Source organism: Penicillium manginii (genome assembly GCF_028828005.1).
Source record: "Penicillium manginii strain IBT 31320 chromosome Unknown utg000004l:1.0-7231830.0:1.0-7236170.0, whole genome shotgun sequence".
Taxonomy (NCBI): domain Eukaryota; kingdom Fungi; phylum Ascomycota; class Eurotiomycetes; order Eurotiales; family Aspergillaceae; genus Penicillium; species Penicillium manginii.
Window position 1 is genome coordinate 4,907,686 of NW_026643105.1, and position 19,222 is coordinate 4,926,907.

The 19,222-nt window shown below is 46.8% G+C and overlaps 6 protein-coding genes across 6 annotated transcripts; 2 read left to right on the forward strand and 4 right to left on the reverse strand.

Annotated features, from left to right (window-relative positions):
* Positions 1-710: 710 nt before the first annotated feature.
* On the reverse strand, positions 711-2,756 carry N7533_005542 (Six-hairpin glycosidase-like protein; the record flags this gene model as incomplete). Its single annotated transcript, XM_057102192.1, has 1 exon — positions 711-2,756. One exon carries the CDS (start codon positions 2,754-2,756, stop codon positions 711-713), a length of 2,046 nt encoding a protein of 681 aa, XP_056961822.1.
* A 1,840-nt stretch (positions 2,757-4,596) lies between these two features.
* On the forward strand, positions 4,597-7,036 carry gua1 (GMP synthase (glutamine-hydrolyzing); the record flags this gene model as incomplete). The annotated part of the gene is made up of 14 exons (XM_057102193.1): positions 4,597-4,641; positions 4,772-4,795; positions 4,858-4,981; positions 5,034-5,066; positions 5,123-5,162; positions 5,221-5,229; positions 5,280-5,344; positions 5,395-5,519; positions 5,568-5,640; positions 5,709-5,737; positions 5,793-6,605; positions 6,655-6,807; positions 6,870-6,928; positions 7,000-7,036. 14 exons carry the CDS (start codon positions 4,597-4,599, stop codon positions 7,034-7,036), a joined length of 1,629 nt encoding a protein of 542 aa, XP_056961823.1.
* Positions 7,037-7,287: 251 nt separating this feature from the next.
* Positions 7,288-8,917, reverse strand: N7533_005544 (uncharacterized protein; the record flags this gene model as incomplete). Its single annotated transcript, XM_057102194.1, has 2 exons — positions 7,288-7,486; positions 7,551-8,917. 2 exons carry the CDS (start codon positions 8,915-8,917, stop codon positions 7,288-7,290), a joined length of 1,566 nt encoding a protein of 521 aa, XP_056961824.1.
* Positions 8,918-9,193: 276 nt separating this feature from the next.
* N7533_005545 (uncharacterized protein) lies at positions 9,194-12,556 on the forward strand (the record flags this gene model as incomplete). Its single annotated transcript, XM_057102195.1, has 1 exon — positions 9,194-12,556. One exon carries the CDS (start codon positions 9,194-9,196, stop codon positions 12,554-12,556), a length of 3,363 nt encoding a protein of 1,120 aa, XP_056961825.1.
* A 1,061-nt stretch (positions 12,557-13,617) lies between these two features.
* Positions 13,618-14,118, reverse strand: N7533_005546 (uncharacterized protein; the record flags this gene model as incomplete). Its single annotated transcript, XM_057102196.1, has 1 exon — positions 13,618-14,118. One exon carries the CDS (start codon positions 14,116-14,118, stop codon positions 13,618-13,620), a length of 501 nt encoding a protein of 166 aa, XP_056961826.1.
* A 3,145-nt stretch (positions 14,119-17,263) lies between these two features.
* Positions 17,264-18,698, reverse strand: N7533_005547 (Zn(II)2Cys6 transcription factor domain-containing protein; the record flags this gene model as incomplete). The annotated part of the gene is made up of 3 exons (XM_057102197.1): positions 17,264-18,503; positions 18,565-18,570; positions 18,634-18,698. 3 exons carry the CDS (start codon positions 18,696-18,698, stop codon positions 17,264-17,266), a joined length of 1,311 nt encoding a protein of 436 aa, XP_056961827.1.
* Between the last annotated feature and the right edge of the window lie 524 nt (positions 18,699-19,222).

Sequence of the window (19,222 nt, forward strand, 5' to 3'; positions counted from 1 at the left end):
CCCAAGCGACGATACATTCTGGAAAGTATCTCTGGACGGGATCGATATCACTAGTATAAATATGATTGAAATGGCTCGGCGGTTATGATGTGATCTATGTCTTCCAAGGTTCTATTGTGTTTTGGACGTGCCAGGAGAATATCCATGGATGTATCTCGATGCCCACATGGAGAGAAGGTGATTGGATACCTGTGACTCGGATAAGTATTTAGCACTACTATTTGAATGACATGATATCTATTCACTGTTACAGCTTAAACTCGACGGACCTTCTTCATAGGCCTACCACTGGCTACTATCTATCCATGTTTGAGGAAGCTGGTGGGGATTTATAGGCTTTAAATTTGTCATTCGTGGATTCTGTAAAGCAGCAACAACCAACCTTGAAAGGTAAACTTGAAAAAGTGTTCGAGACTCTTAATGACTAACATGGTCACAAAAAGTAACATAAATATTGTTTTCTGTTTCAATCCTCTATTTCACCTGTGCCCTCTTGGAACATCCATGCGTAGATGTCTTCGGCGGCTGAATGGATCATACTAGTACCATTCGGTGTTATTTTCCGAGCACCATGTAGCCTTCGTCGCTACGTGACCCCAGAGTCATCTCTGCCGTTGCATAATTTTATTCGAAATATAATTATCCATGGATTATGCGACTTGAATAATACTCTTATTGGCACTAGCAGTGGTTCTGCTGTCATAATCGACTCAAGCCCCAAATACCTTCAACTCAATCAACCTCGCTTGCAGCCCCTTCTTGGGCGTGAAGTATAGCCTAATACTCTGAGAGCTAACAGCATCCCAAGAAGCCTTGATGATACCGTTCGCAATAACTTTGCCGAATTTGCCATTCGAAACATTTGCCCATTTCCCAGACTGGCTAGTCTGGACGCGATAATTACTCGGGGCGTCAAATTTTTGCGTGTCGTTCGCAAAGAACGCAATTTCCGCACTCTGCAACTTGGTTGAACTCTCAAAGTCAATCTGATACCAAACCTCGCTCCCGTTACCCGTCGGGGTGTTCCACCCATTTGCGATATCAGTCTCAGGGAAGAAATAAACGCGCCCGTCTATAGCACCGTGAATTCCAGCCGTGTCTGTATCGTTCGTCACGGAAACCGTGCCTCGTGGATAATTTGTGCTTGAGCCTTGCTGGACAGATAAGGCAATCGGACGGTTGACTGATGGCGGGCTTTTGCGGGAAACATTGACTGTCAAACGGGAAAGGCTGTTCGAGCTTGCTGCCCTTTTACCGTCGACTTCGACGATTAAACCCTTTTGACCGTATCTGGCCCCCGTCGCGTCCCACTGCACCGCGATTTCGTGCCCGTGGTAAAGGATGTTCTCTGCCCGGAAATATGAGATAGAACTTCCATCTGCGGCTGGGTTGATCTCGAGAGTGTCATCGGCGCTCGGACGAACACCTACGAGTCCAGATAAAATGAGATCAATAAACCCAGAGTGGAAATAATGGGGAGAACGAGCGAGCCCGACGATTGGGAGACCAGTAGCTGCATCGTAGTCCTCTTCGAGATCTAGAATACCTCCTCGGTTCGGATTGTAGTGTAGCTGAGCGTACTGCTTGAGTATTTTGGTATAATCGACTTTGCTAATAACATTCGCTGCCACGGCTTTGGGGTAGTGGTCAAGCAGGTTGGCGAGAGCTGCAAGGACCTGGGTCGTCTGGTATGGCCAGGCAGGACCGTTCCACTGGCATTCACGCTTGTCGCCTTCGTAGCGATATTGCCGCATGTAGTACTCATAACTGGGCTCATTGGTGCGAAGACCATGTGGCCCGGCAAGCTTAGAAGAGTCTATAAGGTGCTTCCATGCTTGGGCAAAATCAGGGGTGTCGTCCGGGAGGTCGTGGGTCCAGGGCACGAAACCAACTAATTCCCTGCCTCTGATAAAGTCCCAGTACTTGACATCATCGTTGTCCACCTTGTATCGATCGATAAAATGTTCATATGTACTGTTCCAGAGTGAGTTCTGCACAGTATCCTTGATGACTGCTGCTTTTTCCTTATACTGCTGCGCAATGTCTTTGTTCCCAGCGAGAGAAGCAATATTGGAGATAGCCAGCGCATTGGCATATTGATAGCTGTTAATGCTTGGACGGAACGCATTGCCGCCCGTGAATCCATCAGCGCCTCCCGAGGCATCAATGCTTGCAATCGTATACTCTGTCGCATCTGTCAAGGGCTGGATCCAGTACAGGTTCTTTGATACATCATATCCACCAGTTGACATGCTTGTGGTATTCCAGCCTGTATAGACACTTTGCATGGAATCAAGAAGCCCAGTAATGGTGTCAGAGACGCCATCAACAAGATATCCTTGCCAAGCACCATCGGCCATACTCTCGGAAAATTGATAAGGGTTCTTATTCGGTCCGAAGAGGAAGTTTCTGTAATCATCCTTGAAACGCCGGTCCCGGCACCAGCGTCCTTCACGAAGGTGCATATTCGCCGCATCTATAAGTAGCGCGGATGGCTGCGTCTGCCAACTCACGTCTTCGAGAAACTCAGTTGAGATGTAGCCATCAGCGCCAAGGTCGCGCTGGTGGGCGCGGAAGATTTTCCATCGGTAATAGTAAACATCCTGGATATCAGAAGCACTGGATTCAAAGATTGGAATGCGATCTGAGTACCAAGATGCGTCATTGCCAAAATACTCCTGAAGTATTTTAGCTGTATTCAAGCCAAGGGCTGGTGCAGCAAGGCAAGCAAATGTAAATAGTTCGCCGAAATGCATTTTTGGCTGTCATGAGATGTAGAGCCAATTGAAGTGATAAATATCCGGCCACAAAGCCAGTAATATTTTTTTTGGCACAGATACATCCATGCTGAATGCTTACTGCTCATTTATAGTTGTGGCTCGGAGAAATATGCGGTGATCGACTAATTGCCCCTGACGAGTTGGTTAATTCTCCTGCGGGGTGTACTCTCTTCATGCCACGGAACCCCACCCACCCTTTCCGCTGCAGGACATTTCGATTGGGTATCGCGGGTGGCTTTTTAGATGATTGTTTTCAGTTATTGAGTCAAAACTTGGAAATTCACACTGGCTCCTTTAAGAGAGAGTTCAGGCGGGGCACAGTTTCTAGACATTGTCTAAGACCCATAGTTATTCAAATATGCAACTACCTACCACACACAATCTTTGCCCTATGTCCATTACTACTCATTTCCCAGGCCAACCTTGGAACTTTTCGCTTCCGAGTCAAGAATTGATTTGATATATGTCTACTAGGTACCATTGTGAGTAAACTGCGACAAATTTGGGGGTATGGTCAGGACACGCTACCGTCAAACCTTAATTTTCGGGTGAAAGTTTGGGGCACCCTCCTGGCCCGCGGGGTTGCCGCAGTCTAACTCTGGACTTCAAGGTTAATGTCACGACAAAGATAAAACTACTAGAAGTAAGACCTAAGGTAGAGATGAAAATATATCATAAATTAAAAACACACCCATCTTAACGGCCTTCGTCGAACACATACTAAGCAAGGTAGAATCCTCAAGACACACATCAACATTCCTAGTAACAACTTGAATGTTCGCGACTCGGAGCCCTGGAGTACTTGTACCTAAGTAGTATAACGAAGAGAGCCAGTAGTTCTAACGAGACAAGAGAAATAAAACCATAGATAACTCTACAATACTAGATTCAATATATCCTTCAGTCCAAGGTTTCCCCCTTGGATTGACCCGCACCTCGGACTTAGCCAAGTGTCTAACGTCTTCACCTGAAATGATTTGAGCTTATTTATTGGTCAATGGTGAGGGTAAGTAGCTGTAGTAGTAGATTATGTGATTGTTGCGACATGAAGGTTTCAAAAAATGGGGAAGAAGGGAGCATCTCTGGCGGTGAAATGGGAACTAGTAAGTTGCTGGAGGGAATGATAACTAAATAGCCCAGAATTGGGGCTAAACATCATGTCTCCTTTGATTAAAGTCCTTTGGGTGTGCGCAAACTAGAAAACCTGCTCAGGGGAGTGTATTTGGCACTGTTGTAGATGAATGTGCCGTACAGTAGTATTATGTATGGGATTGTAATTTCAGAGGTGTTTCCCAAAAGTTACTTTCTGCCATCAAAGCTCCGGCATATTTTTCGCATCCCTTGAGTTTTTCGATTTTTGCCATACCCCAAGGAGCTCTCACCGTCCGTAATATTACATTGTAATATTACCTGTATTGTACGTGTTAGCTTTCAGAATCGAATTACCTTCAAATCTGGATACCAAAAAGTCGAAATTTGCGAGCAGCGTAGAGTTGAATTTCCCAATCCCATTTAAGTATCGTACGGAAATTGAAAAAATCGCCTAGACTTTTGAATGCGCTAGATCAGGCATTTCTTGAAAATAACGCTCACGCCGGCACAGTGCCAGAGTAGATCCATACGTCACCTGATAAATCACCAAAGCGGTCGAACTATCGCCTTAGTCATGTGACATGGTGGGGAAGTTTTCTGCCGGTTTATTCGACCTGAGCGGTGTATAATTAAAGAGGGGAGGCGGCGGTACCACAAAACTTTTTTTGGATCTTTTTCGTGCATTACGAACCCCCGCCATTCTTAATACGACCGATATCTAAAAATGGCTCTCAACCTTGAGACCGAGTCGCCTCACAACACCTTCGATGTACGTATCATTCCCGAGGTGGAATGGCGACTGGACCGCAGCTTGCGATCGATCACCCGACCCCGCGTGCAGGCGCAATTGACTCATGAAGCAAAATTAACGGATCTGCTAACGATTGTCGACTTTCTAGACTATCCTGGTTCTCGACTTTGGGGTATGTATCTGGCAGACCTCTTGCTATATCCCGACGCCTCTAGGAAATGCTGACACTTCAAGTCTCAAACGAGCCATCTGATCCTCCGACGCCTTCGTTCCCTCGGTGTCTTCGCTGAGCTGCTTCCTTGCACCACTAAGATCGCGGATCTGTCATGGAAGCCTAAGGGAATTGTGTTCTCTGGAGGTATATAATAATCTCTTATATGGTTCATACCAAGGTCTAATGAAGTTACTAGGTCCTGCTTCCGTCTACGACAATGGCTCGCCCCGTAAGGCTTGAATTCCCCCCTCGGTTGTCCTGTTACCTATACTCATATGTATGAAGATGTCGATCCCGCTGTTTTTGACCTGAACGTTCCTATTCTGTGAGTTCCTGCTTCTCAAGCTTCTGGACCTGAGCCTAGACTAACACGTGAGGCGTAGTGGTATTTGGTATGATTTTCTTCAACATCGACAATCGGCATAGCACTAATACCACTCAGCTACGGATGCCAGGAGATCGCATGGCGCATTGACTCCAAGAATGTCGCCCGTGGAGAGGCACGAGGTTTGTTACCTTCATCACCACTCTTTGAATGCTTCTGATTCTTTTATTAGAGTACGGCCATGCCGATGTGAACATCACCAAGGTTAACGACAACGTCGATCGCCTCTTCGCTGGCCTGGGCGATTCCATTCCCGTTTTTATGTCCCACTACGACAAGCTAATTAGCCTGCCCACGGTCAGTAAGCTAAATTCGTGTTTCTGGCATAGCTATTGACGTTATTAGGACTTTGTGGTCATTGGTGCTACCACCAACTCGGAGTATGCTAGCATCGCTCACAAGGATAAGCCCATCTTTGGTTAGTCTTTGCTCTTTTTGAATGTAGGCTGCTATCAACAGAATATGCTAACACGAGATTATAAATAGGCGTTCAATTCCACCCAGAGCTTGAACACGTTCGTTACCCCTACCCTATGTCGCCCAAGAACTCTCTCTGATATCCCGATTTAGACTCCCCGCGGAACCGATATCCTGCGTAACTTCAGTGTTGATATCTGTGGCGCTCAGGCGAACTGGAAGATGGGTGACTTTGCTGAGCTCGAGATCACTCGTATCCGGCAGCTTGTTGGTGACCGATCTCTTGTGATCGGCGCGGTCAGCGGTGGTGTTGACAGCACAGTCGCAGCGGCGTTGCTCAAGGCAGCCATTGGCTCCAGATTCAAGGCTGTCCTCGTCGACACAGGCTGCATGCGTCTTAATGAGTGCGAGCAGGTTAAGCAAACCCTCGGAGAGCACCTTGGCATTGACCTCACTGTTGTCGACGCTGGTGAGCTGTTCATGAGCCGTCTTGCAGGTGTTGCTGATCCCGAGAAGAAGCGCAAGATTATTGGATCTACGTTTATCGATCTGTTCGAGAAGGAGGCTATCAGAATCGAGAAGGAGGCAGAGAGCACCCCCAACTCTGGCAAGGTCGAATGGTTCTTGCAGGGTACTCTTTACCCTGATGTGATCGAGTCTTTGAGCTTCCGTGGACCTTCCGCCACTATCAAGACTCACCACAACGTCGGTGGTCTGCCCGAGCGTATGATGAACGGCCAAGGCTTGCGCCTTATTGAGCCCCTCAGACTTCTGTTCAAGGATGAAGTCAGGGCTATTGGCCGTCAGCTCGGTATTCACGAGTCTCTGGTGAACCGCCACCCCTTCCCCGGTCCTGGAATCGCTATTCGCATTCTTGGCGACGTCACTCAGGAACGTGTCGACATCGCCCGTAAGGCCGACCATATTTTCATCACTAAGATCAAAGAGGCAGGCCTTTACGACCAGGTACGTCAGCTTACATATAGCTTAGACGGATATAAGCTAATCCTTGTAGATTTCTCAAGCCTTTGCTGGTCTTGATACTAACCGCAGTGTTGGTGTTTTCGGTGATCAGCGAGTTTGGGGCTACATCATCATTCTCCGCGCTGTTCAAACCAAGGATTTCATGAGCGCTGATATCTTTGACTTCAGCACTGAGTTCCTGAAGGTCAGTCAAGAGTCATATCTTCGTTACAATACCATGCTTGCTAACTTGTTTACCCACTCTAGGATGTTGCGCGCACTATCTGCAACCAGGTTGAGGGTGTCGCCCGTGTCACCTATGATTTGTAAGTTCTTTCAAAGCTTTCCCCTCCATTTCAAGGCTAGTATTGGAGCCGTCAGCTGACACAGTATATAGAACCTCCAAGCCCCCTGGCACTATTGAGCTTGAATAGGCGACATGAGAGAAGGATTCAAAACAGAAGATACATCACTGGCCGACAGGGGCTGGAAGAAAAGATGGGAATTGACATTTTACGGCGTTTAAGGACTCTACCACTAGAAAGGTACATAGGGTGAGAAGAGTGATATAGAAATCATTACATTATGATGTGTTTCGTGGTCCCTGGTGAGGTCTACTTCTAGCAGCATGAAGAGTAAAGGCTACTATCTATCCTCCATTTGATATCTAATAGTAAATCCTATGTTAGCACATGCCTTGGATATCAAGCCTTGAGACAATATTCCGTGAGAATGCGACTAGTTGTTCGCCTTCTACCCCTGAATCTCCATATGCCTTGTCCGTTAAGAGTAGCTTGGTAGCCTGCTCGAACTGCTGACCCATCCGGTGCGCAAGATCGCCGGTGAGTTGGTATTCCAACAGCCGACGGTGGTTTCTCTTCGGACTGTACTCTGACTTCCGAAACTTGAAAATTGGGCGCCAGAATCCGATTTCGGTTAAAATGATACCTGAGACTATAGGCATCATATTCGCGCCGGTATCCAATCCGCGGATTATCGGTCAGGTCGGGGTGCTGGTATGCCACTTCCTCGTCCTGGGCACAAAGTGGTAGTGAGACTGCACTAGGATCGTCTAATCGAGAATATCCGAATCCAGAGAGATATGGATATTGAAGCCAGTCCATGCTCTTTCCGGATTTGACAAACAAAATGTGTGAGCTGCGCAAGTTCCGGTGCAGCCAACATGTGGAATGAAGTTGTAATATGCTGCTGGCGAGAATACGTGATAGCAGAAAACGGTCATTCAGGCTTGGGAAGACCATCTCAGCGCCATTTGGAGGATGGATCAGGTCATACAGGGAGACAATATCCGGCAGATTGTCAGCCTCCAAGGTCGGAAGATTGTAGACCAGCCCAAAACGCTGCTTGGGCTCATCATGGCAGTAGCCTATGCAGTCCATCACCTGAAACCCTTCGGGCTTTGGGCTCCGACCGAGGAGGACTGATAATTCTGCTGTTCGCTGGTCTAGAATTCCAAGCACTTCTTGGGCAGGCAGACTTCCATCATCGTATTCTCTCCATTCCACCAGGACCATTTCGTCCTCGAAGTGAGCAATACTTCTCAGAGTTCCAGACCGGATCCAAACGAGTTGATCGACAGGGATTCGAGTGCCTCTTCTGGAGCCGTCAATTGACGAAGAGGCTTCCAAGTCAATTAAATGCATGCGCTGATCAGCAGTGCGAGAAAGTCCTTCATATGATGCTCTTGAGGCGTCTCTAATGATAGTGAGCCTCTTGAGATCGTCGCTGGCTGAGGACAATAAGCATATCTCATTGAAACTACTCAAAGAAGCCAATTTAGTTGCTCCTTCTAGCAATGCATATAAACCGTCATTCAGCTCGCGCAGGTCGAAAACTAATTTTTCGAAGTTTTTCCGGTCAAACATCCAACGTAGCCCAGATTTGAGTGACAGCCCTGGCGATCGAAGTTTTTCGTCAATCCGACGACGAGTCTCTAGATAAACCGAGGAGCTTTGAATGTACTCAATTCCTTTGGTGTACCTAACGATGTCATTGGATGGTTCTGGACTCGCGCCGTATCTTTTCTTCATCACCGATGCATCTTGTGTGATACTGTTGATTTCCGTCAAAACAGTAAGAATGGTATCAAGATCTTGCACGGGGATGCGACATGTTTCTTCGGCAAGCCCGACCGTTCTTCCCCAGATCATAAGCCTCTTCTCCTCAATCTGCAGTCGGCAGAGAAGAATTGCTGAATCTTGCCCGCCATTCTTCACATCGGAGACGAGTTGGTACCCTTGTAGGCAAGAGCCAAACAAGGAGACAACACTCAGAACAAGGCTTGCTACTTCCATTTTGTGATTTTTTGAGGTTGATCGTCCATGTTGCTGACACGAAAGACGTCAAGCGCCCGGCTCGATCGATGTCAGCCACTAATGACTATTGCACCCAATCACACTGCGCATTGCTCGCTTGAGATACGACCCTGCGATCGTCGGCTCGCTTGTTATTCCTCTGTCGTGAGATGCCTGCAGCTTCTATTTTAAGTGCTTTCTTCCCAAGACTGTCATGGCACCCCGATCGTATCTTGGAGTTCTTGATTTTCCAACTCCCTCACTTGTATCATCAAAATGGACTCTTTGCAGTCTTCATTCGCTCCAGATTCGAGCTCACCACGGCTGTCAGCATCATGGATTCGCGAGAGTACAGCTCTAGTGAAAGATAGTGCTGGCCCATCATCTTCAGACATAGCCATATCCCAGCTGGCAGTCATGGGGCTATGGATGGGTCGCAAATGTCGAGAAATCACAAACAATACCGATGCTATATTCCGACTGGATGCACAAATGGACACTGGCGGCTTTATGGGGCAAGGTTACTCAGCATCCATTATTGACGCGAGCAATACTATGATGATCAACAATGTCCCCAGAAGCGGATCCTTTATCGTACGAAAACACGTGCGATCATGGGGCCTTGAGGGACGCGCTCGCGCGATGGACTTTCTGCGTGAAGTTCACGTATTGACGCACGAGCCGATTCGCAAGCACCCGAATATTGTATCGCTCATTTCTTTTGAGTGGATGTTTTGGCCTGGAGAGGAGCCGAGTCTTTCGCCTCAACTGTGCCTTGAGCGATCGGAGCTAGGTGATTTGGCTAGCTTTCAACGTGCGCATAGTTTGCCTTATCAATGGAAAAGAAAGATATTCCTTGACATTGCTCATGGTCTTGCTGCATTACACGACTCGGGCGTCGTCCATGGAGACATCAAATCCGAGAACGTGTTGATTTTTGAGCACGAGGGTGTATACCAAGCGAAGCTCTGCGACTTCGGTTTTGCGGTCTTCTTGGCCGACATCAAAAAGGAAAAGGCATGTTTGATGGGGGGAACAAGTCCGTGGACAGCACCTGAATTCAGAAGAGAGCTTCCCTACCCACAATATTTCCTGAAATTGACCGATGTATACTCGCTAGGACTACTCATATGGAGAGTTCTTATGGACGGCGAGAATCCATTCGAGCATGCCTTGCTAAAAGACATTGGTAATTTCGAGGAGGCAAAAGTCGGCAAGGTGCCACTTTTTCACTATGCACAATTTTCTATCCTTTTGCGTCCCGGGTACGCACCTTTTGTCGCGGAGATATGGTCTCTTCTAGCGTGCACAATCCAGAGAGAACCTTCAAAGCGGAGGCTTCGCACTGCAATTCAGATAATGAGCGGCAAGGGACGTCAGCCTTCGCAAATATTAGGACAGCTGTCCAGCGATCCCCTCAGATTTGCCATGGACAACTTTAACATAAGGAACATATGTGTCCCTATCCGCTTGCGCATGATGAAGCATCTGAAGAAGAGTGCCATGGAGCTGAGTGGTCGATCTGAGCATAGCCTGAGACTTCCCAGTTCTGACCAATATCCCCTTGTTCTCGGAGTAATTGATATCGCTATAGGTGACGGTGGCCTTGGGCTGGACGATGACCCTAATGAATCGCTGAAATGGATCACCATTCTCGCCGAGAACCAATATATGCCAATGCAAGCAATAATAATTCGGATGTACGACTTTTTCGACAAGCCTTTGCCATTGGAAGTAAAACAGAAGGCAAACGAGTATCTCGCCCACGGTGTTGTCAATGGATCTGTCACGGCAGCTTTGGACTACGCAAAATATTGGCCAAATCTGGAATTCCAAACTCGGAGCGAGCCAGAGAGTCTCTTCCTCGCCAACAGGTCTTTCTACGGAAACGGCACTGGCCTTCATCTCAGCGAGAAAGCTTTTGACATCGGAGATATTCCTAGCCTGTATCAAAACATCAGATCCTTAGGAGAGGAATCTCCTATATTGCGGCATTTGTATGGCTTGAACAGTGGTAACACTCTCCTTCATGCCTGTGCAATGCTCGGGCTACCAGAGGCGGCAGATATCCTCATCTCGGAGTTTCGTGTTGATACGAACGCACGTAACGACAACGGAGATACGCCCCTGCTTGCTGCCTGTCGGAATGGTAAATTTCCAATGGCCTTCAAATTGGTGGCAAAGGGCGCACGCGCTGATATAGCCAACATGAACGACGAGACACCTCTTCATTGGGTCCTTAATATACCAGACGAAGCTTTCAGCTTCAACGGTCAAACTATGAATAAACTCAGCATAATGATTGACAGCTTGCTCTACGCCGGAGGTGACCTCGAGGCTCGGGCTGGAGGTTGGGTCTCACGAGCTGACAGCTTCTCCACGCTGTTTTGGGCAGGCGGAACCCCTCTCCATCGCACTGTTTCAAGAAGGAATATCTCTGCATCGAAAGCTTTAATCTTGAAAGGTGCAGATCCGACAAGTCTCGATAAAGATGGCCGAACATCCCCTCTCGACATCGCCATGCTGCATCACAATGCGCCCATGCTCCGGCTGCTATTGAGTAATTGCAGCTTCAATCTGAACACACATTACGGTAGTGGACACACAATCTATAGCAAAGCGTTGTCCGCTAGTTCAGTCCTTGAGATGATCATAATTCACGGTAAAGAGTATCCAAATGCAGTGAATGATACATTGGATCTCTTGATTTCCCGCGGATTCGACATCACTTGTGCAAAGACAGATACAAGTGGCGGTTATACCTACGAGCTTGATGCCTTATTCGTTGCGGTATTCTATGAAAGACTTGTCTGGGTGCAGTACTTCCTGTCGTCCAAGCAGTGCATGGAAGTCCTCGACATCAACAGGCGACAGGGAGAACACAGCATGACAGCCCTCCATCAGTCAATCCACGATCACCGAAAGTCCATATTCATCTCCCTACTGGAAGCAGGAGCTGATCCGAGGCTGAAATGCTCCACATGGTCTATCAAGAAAACAAAAATAGACATGCAAACAACCAGCTTGCACCTCGCAGCTCAACAGGGTGACCCTGATCTCTTCTTCACGAACCGCCTGCTGGAATATGACCTCGATATCGACGCCGTTGACTTCTACGGGATTACACCGTTCGCGTGTGCTGTCACAGAAGGTAACCTGCATATTGCGAATGCTTTGCTAAAACGCGGTGCGGACATAAACAAGAAGACAGGTGTACAGGGAGGCAAGCTCAAGCATAAACAGACTGTCCTTGCGAGGATACTCACGAGAGACTGTGCCCTTATCGCAAATCGGCTGAAGTATCTAGTCTCTGGTCCTGATGACACTGAAATCGCACTCGCGCGCCATGGCCCTCCCGCAGAATTCATGGTGGAAGAATCAAGAAGTGCGCTCCATGAATTCTTGAGCGTCCACCAAGGCAGAGAAGATGCACCGTTTCGGACATGTCTCGAAATTCTTCTGAAAGCGTTCCCACTGCTCTCTCAATTAGATTACCGCGATGAGAATCACAGGACGCCATTAGATATTGCTGTTTCCCATGCCAATTCAACTGCTGTGTCGGCACTATTGACTGCAGGAGCTACAGGGGACGTATTGGGTGGAAAAGGTGGAAGTTTGACAGATCGTGTTAAAATCTGACTGTGCGAAGATGAGAAGCAACAGATAACTGATAAGCATGAAACTAGGGTACCTATTGGAATACATACTAGCTCTTCACGTAAACTAGTTATAATAGCTAATAGATAACAGGCTACACAATAGTGATGGCTAGTGCCGGTGCCAGTGTCAGCACTCCCCACTTTCTTAGTCTCCACCCGAAATCCCCATCTAAGGCAATGTTCATTCCACGCCATGCCCATCTCCATGGGTTTGATGGCGGATAACTACGGCAAGCAGATGAGTTCTCCGATCCATAGTTTGGAGAAGTGAAAACTGAAGAACATCGCCCCATTGAGCGAATTCTTCGCCATCCCCACTCCAAGACCTCCAGTGAATCCTGTTTCCTATCAGCATTCTCATTATCAGGCTATCGGTTTTGTCTTTTTACGGTATAATATCCTACGGGACGATACGATGCACTTACTCCGTCCAACCGGAGACGCAGATCAATATGGATCTTCGCGCAATGGTACATACGATTCCTGACATTTAAAAACAGGGCGCTCGCAACTTGAAGGAAAGCATTGATTTTTGTTCAATGCGAAACTAGCGGTGCAGATCGGCTCCACACGTGTTATTTTGATGATCATTTTGGATAGTAAATAATCATCCCAGCAAATACACGAAGCTACTGCGATCATGATTGAACTTTAAAACCCCGATTCTCCCATAAAAATACTCATTGTCTATGGTTTATGGCAGGATTTGTTCAGCTACATCAACGATCTTTAGCATTCATAAGGGGGGAGAGGGATACTGGCTCTTTTTCACACTAGCTGAGCTGTATGGCACACCGAATTGTCAGCTGTTGATTCTATCAACAGCCTTAGTTAGACTACATCTAAAACCCGTGAACTGGTACTGCATCAATATCACAAATAGAAATATCATTGATTCGTAGCAATTACAATTAGGAAAGTCTGCGCTGAACCTTGGAATGTCATTTCAAGAGCTCTGTTTTTTTTTTCTTTTTTCAAGGATCGGGAATTATATTAAGACCAGTTAAATGCATAGTAGTACAAAATGTAAGCAACAACCAATTACATGCCAAAGATAATGCTAGAAAACATCAAACTGAATACAAAAACTCCCATCTTAGAACTGAACTGAGTTGTCGAGACGGAGGGTGCTCCATTGGGGATAGAAGTCGAGCTCGAGGTGGATGTAGAGGAAGAGGTAGAAGTAGATGTCGAGGTCGAAGATTTGTTCGGAAGTTTACCGGTAGCAGTAGCCGTTGGGTAGGAAGTGGCGGTAGCGGTAGCATTTGTAGAGCCAAAGCACCAAACATCTTTCCATTCAACACCGGCATCGTAGAGACAATCGGTCAGCTTCTGGACCGATTGATCAACCGCAGGGGCGTAGAGAGCGCAGTCATTGTTGTAGGCCAGTACGCCTGCGGGCTTGGCACAGAATTCGATCAGAGATTTGTATTTCGAGGAGTTTGGTACTCCGCAGGCTGCGTCCTTGACGGGCAATTCGTATTGCGCGGTTGTGCCGCATGTGGTGCTTGCAGCGGAGCCAGTAGCAGTTGTCGTCGGCATTTTGTAAAGAGCCTTTATTTTCTGCTGCAGGAAATTGACTCGAGGGGCAGATCAGTTATTATTCTTCGGAATTCGAAACTGTGTTATAAAGAAAGAAAAAATAGGCAATGAATAAGAGGAGAGCTGGGTATGCCAGTGTACATATGTGACTCTGGAAGTGTGGGGCTGCGTGGGGGGGGGGCCGACTATTTTAAATCGGCGTGTCTCTTAAAATGCTTTGCCTGGCTCGGATTTAGAGAATGAAACCCATCAGATTTATTTGTGTCACAATGACTGACATGCTTTTACCTCGGGCTGACTACTGTGATCTTACGGCAATTAAAAATTAGGGGCCATTTAGCGCATCGTTTCAAGTTTCCACTCATTGATATTATACTCGCCCGTTGCGTGTCATCTATATACGTGTCCGATCAATCAACCTTAAAAAAGTGTAGTATAATTGTAATTAACAGAAACGGGTGGAATAATCATACCTAAAATAGAGGCAAGCAAACAATTTTGAAAGAAAATAGTTCGAGGAAAATGTCGTTAAAGACAAGGCTGGGTCAAACGTGAATCAGATTTACTTGGCATCCCTAATTGTTGACATGTTAGATTTCCTCGCAGGGATGTCTCTTAGGGGATGTCTCGTAGCGCTAAGGAAAATTGCCAATCCGGCTACTTAAGAAAAACAGGTTAGAAACCGGCTTGGTATGCAGTTAGAAAAAGGGGAGCTGGCGGGTGGTAGCATTCGCCGAGAGTCCTTGGCAGGCACCGACTATTTTTAACCGACCGACCCACTTCGCCCTGGAGGCCTCTCTGAAGTTGACTTCTCCTTCAGCTATTGGACATCGTACTAACGCGTAACAAAACTAGTAGACCCCTAGGTCAAGATGTATTTTCTCTCGGCAATTGTACTTCGGGACGGTTCTAGATACGAGCTAGTAGTCGGTGAAATTGCGCGACAGCTGTATCATTTATGTACTAGTAGTTGATAATGCTAATAAAAGCCGAGTTCTTTGAGAAAGGTCCACGCGCTTACTCTAAGAGCTGGTGTGTGATTTGCAAGATGAGACTTCCTCTAGTCCCGCGAGCAAGTATGGAAGTATACATCGAACTGGATCAAGGTGACTTAGTAAGGACAAACTGCGAAACAGTTTCCGGAAAGGTTGTTGTTGAATCGAATTCACATTTGAATATTTCGTCAATCACCGTTACTCTGGCTGGTATCTCTGTTTCCAGATCGAGAATTTCAGAACGAAGCGAGACTCATAAAGTGATTGTCATTTCCCTAATCTCAGAGGCGTGCATTGAGACTAACATAGTTCAGCTTTTCGAAAAAAGCGAAAAGTTATTTCCCGAAAAGTCTTTACCAGAGCATTCATTGTGTGGTTTGCTTTTGGGTGACGGAAAACACACGTTTCCTTTTTTGATAAGAGTATATACCTTGAAAGGAGCTACTTTATTTTGAATAGGGATCTGATGGTTATCTTAGTTTGCCCCGGTATCCGAGTGTTATGGAGTGACACCAATCCAGCCTTACGGAAGGCGAAACGGTGGAGCTCACCTTCTGCGTCGACTGCCTCCATCATGTGGGGAGCCGGGATCCATGGCAGAAGTCAAATATTTTATAGAAGTTGTGACAATCGGGGATAAGATACTAAAGCCATATGACAAAGTAGTTGAGTGTTCCCACATGATGCTTAGAAAATTACTGATATGCAGAGTTTCTGACAAAAAATATAGACGCATGAAGTACGCTTTTGCCCGCTTTCGAAACTGACACCTACGAAATCGCCTTTATGTCGACAAGCTTCTATTAAAATTTCAGTGGGGGATCTTGGCCTACTGGATGAGTTCTCGTGTCAAATCAATACCAAGCTTCTGCACGGGCCGTGTCTTGCTTCTCAAACTTCGATTCCGCTGGAGATCGAAATCAATAAATTGCGTGGAGACTGGTCGAAGCTTAAACTGAATGACTTCCAGACGATGCTTATCGAAACGACACATTTTCGCGTAGGTGGCTCTACTGAGTCTCTTCAGCGCTACTGGATCATCCAGACCGTTACGAACATGAATGAAAGTCTTTTTGGGGAGGGACTCCCGCTTGGAGATGCCACCTATCTCCCAAGTTCTATTTGGTCCGCTCACCCGGTGCCATCTTCGATCACGCCCACCTTCGAGATATGTAATATCAAACGAACGTATCAACTTGAGGTTCGGCTTGGCTTTCTAGTTGGATCTCACAAGGTAGAGCGGAAATGACCCATTAGTTGGTATCTCAGCCTTTCTGATACATGATGATAGGTCCAAAAGTTCATCCAGGAGTTTCAATTTCCCGTCTACGTCTTAGTGAATAATGACGGCTATCGGGAAAAATGCATCAGACTCTAGGCCTTCAAATCTTGAAGTTTTTAGATGGTTCAAAAAATTGGTCCGGATTCATGTATCCCAAACGGCTGCGTGAAATAGTCGATTTCCCCATCCCAGCTATCCCTTAGTCAGGAAATGCTTTCGATTTCTTGGGTTGACAAAGACTAGTGTTTAATCTAGTCAATGATATCAGTTCGTGTACCTGGGAGCCATTGATCCTTATGTTGGTTTACATAGGAGTCGAACGAAGCTTCTGGTGCAGTCGGTTGTTTATTTTCAAAATCTGCATAGACTTCGCACTGTGAACACCGAGCAAAGTCTCTGATGACACCTGGCGCGAGATTGAACTCATTCCTGGTCTCGCCGTGGTGAATTTCTACGGCAGACCCATAATTGAGGCCATGAAGTGCGATATTCACTTCCATGGCTCTTGCTTGTCGCACTCAAGAGGAACCAGACAGGATAAATCGCCCCCGGGTGACAATAGTGCTCACCATCACCCGGCACCATTCATCATCTGGTGGCTAACTCCAGCGCTTAATGCGCCTAATAGTAAAGCGCACAGGCAGGCGCTCCAAGATCAAGAACTTCCAAGGCTGAATTTATATAGATTTTTCAAATTCAACAATGGTGGTGTGGATCGGAGCATCGGGTTCGAATGGCCATCTAGTAAATTGCATCAAGATTTCACTCTGTGACTCTTGGAGGTCAGCCGAAACTTTTCGAATTCGTTTGCTCTCCGAAATATCGTTTTGTTCCACAACAATCCCGGCATTTTCTTCTTCGAGCTCGATTATTCGTTGCGCACATAGGCCGGAGTATCGATCTTTCCAAGCTCCTTGATAGAGGGGGAGTGGAGCATCATATTCACGGCCCTTCGTCGGATTAGAGGGTGGCGGCATCGGGAAGCGACAAGAAATAGAGGTGGGGTGAGTCCAAGGTCAAAGCTGAAAATCAGACTAAAGTTCTGCGGTTCATCTTGCCACGATCTACTGATATTCTCGGCGAGTTCGACAGCGGTTTGAAAGTGACCGAGATAGTTGTCAAATATCATTTCACTCTGGGAGAAGTATGTCTCAGCTATGATTATTGAAATGTGGTAGTAAAGATTCAAGAGCTTGATTGTGCAGTCTTGCAATACTGAAGACTCTCCGGAGAATTGAGAGGAGTCAAGAGCACTCTTCCACTGGCGTAAAACAGTGCTAGGGGCTCGTCTTGGAGCTTGATATATCGTGGGTATACCACGCTCTGAAGATGAGAAGACATGATTCATCACTCGGTCAAAGTCCAAACGGGCAGAATTTCGGGAGCTGTATGTCGATGGAATTGTCGGAAGCGGTAGGCAAAGGGGAACGCCGAGATCTTTCAACGCATGCCGAGAGTCCATGCATAGAGAGAATTGCACGCGCAACCGCTGCAGGATCGGGGTGATCTTATTATTGACGAAGTCGAGGGTTGTTCGAGAGTACTCTTGTAGTTTCCCGTATGTCGCAGTGTTGCACCTCCACCAATACAGTAGTTTAAAACCTGCCCTAAGGTGGAGGAGACAAGCAGCATCGCCAGTTCGGAATTGCTCGAAACAAATGAAAAGAATACAGAGGGTAAGGACAATGTCCGGTCGATGGGACATGTTGGGCGATTCTGTTTGCACGGACTTGATTGCAGATGTATAGTGTTTCAATGCCAACATTTGTGCTGAGATCTCAGCGTTTTTCCCTGATCGACGTATGGAGGTAGAAGCATTCCCGGGTTCCAAACTCTCATGAAGCGATGCCAATGCAGTAATGGCATGCTTAACTGGGGCCTCGCTGTGACCAATTTGCAGTAGCGTGGGAAGCCAGTCCTCCACATCGCGGTGGCCAAATATTCGATGGGCAGTTCGACTGCGGAAGAGGAGGAACGCTCGACGTTCGTCGTCAGTTAAAGAGTCGAATGACAGGGCCTGCTGCGGGGGATTTGAATAACCCTCGCAAATTCGTTTTGTTGCGATACAACGCAAGCATGATGGCTTGGTCTCGTCACATTTGACACGCCTACATCGTGGATGATTAGCCGGGTAGAGAACATTTTGTGAGTACAATGGCGTCTACTCACCGAGATCTAGAATTCATTGGTCAGCAGCTGATGGAAGTTTTTTTTTTTTTGAAAAATAAATCAACTTACTTGCACGTCAGACAGCCACTCCGCGTCTTGCGTTTTGACACAGCTGTTAAAGTGCCAGTCTTCATTTTGGCTTAGGTACCGAAAGCAGTGATTTTGGGATCACCGAAGCAGCATGCTAGACGCGGTTTGAAACTAGCAGCTTAGAAGTTCAATCGCAGCGAGATCCAGCTCAGACCGCGATGTTTCCAGAAGGATCATCGGACTTCCGAGGTAGAGGATCAATGCATGGTATGCGTGAGTGGGAAGTTCCTACGAAGTCAGGCGGCTGGGAGGAATGTCGCCGTGCTGCCTGATTCACCAGGTGTCGATTAAACCAGTCTGGGTGGAATTTCTTAGAAACATTGCCCGCAAAACTTAGGACGAATTTATTGCATGACCTTTGAGGTTTGAAGAATATGGAAATCGAGCGAATATTCGAGTCCCTTCAAATTGTAGATATATCATGTTTCCAACGGTGATTCTTACTCTACTCCAGGGCTGCTTTTGCTTTCCATCTCGAGACTCGGAACCATTACCTAGTAGTTATTATCCTTCCAAGGCTATTGTATAACATATTATCTTAATTGATTATGATGTGTCTAAGTTCTAG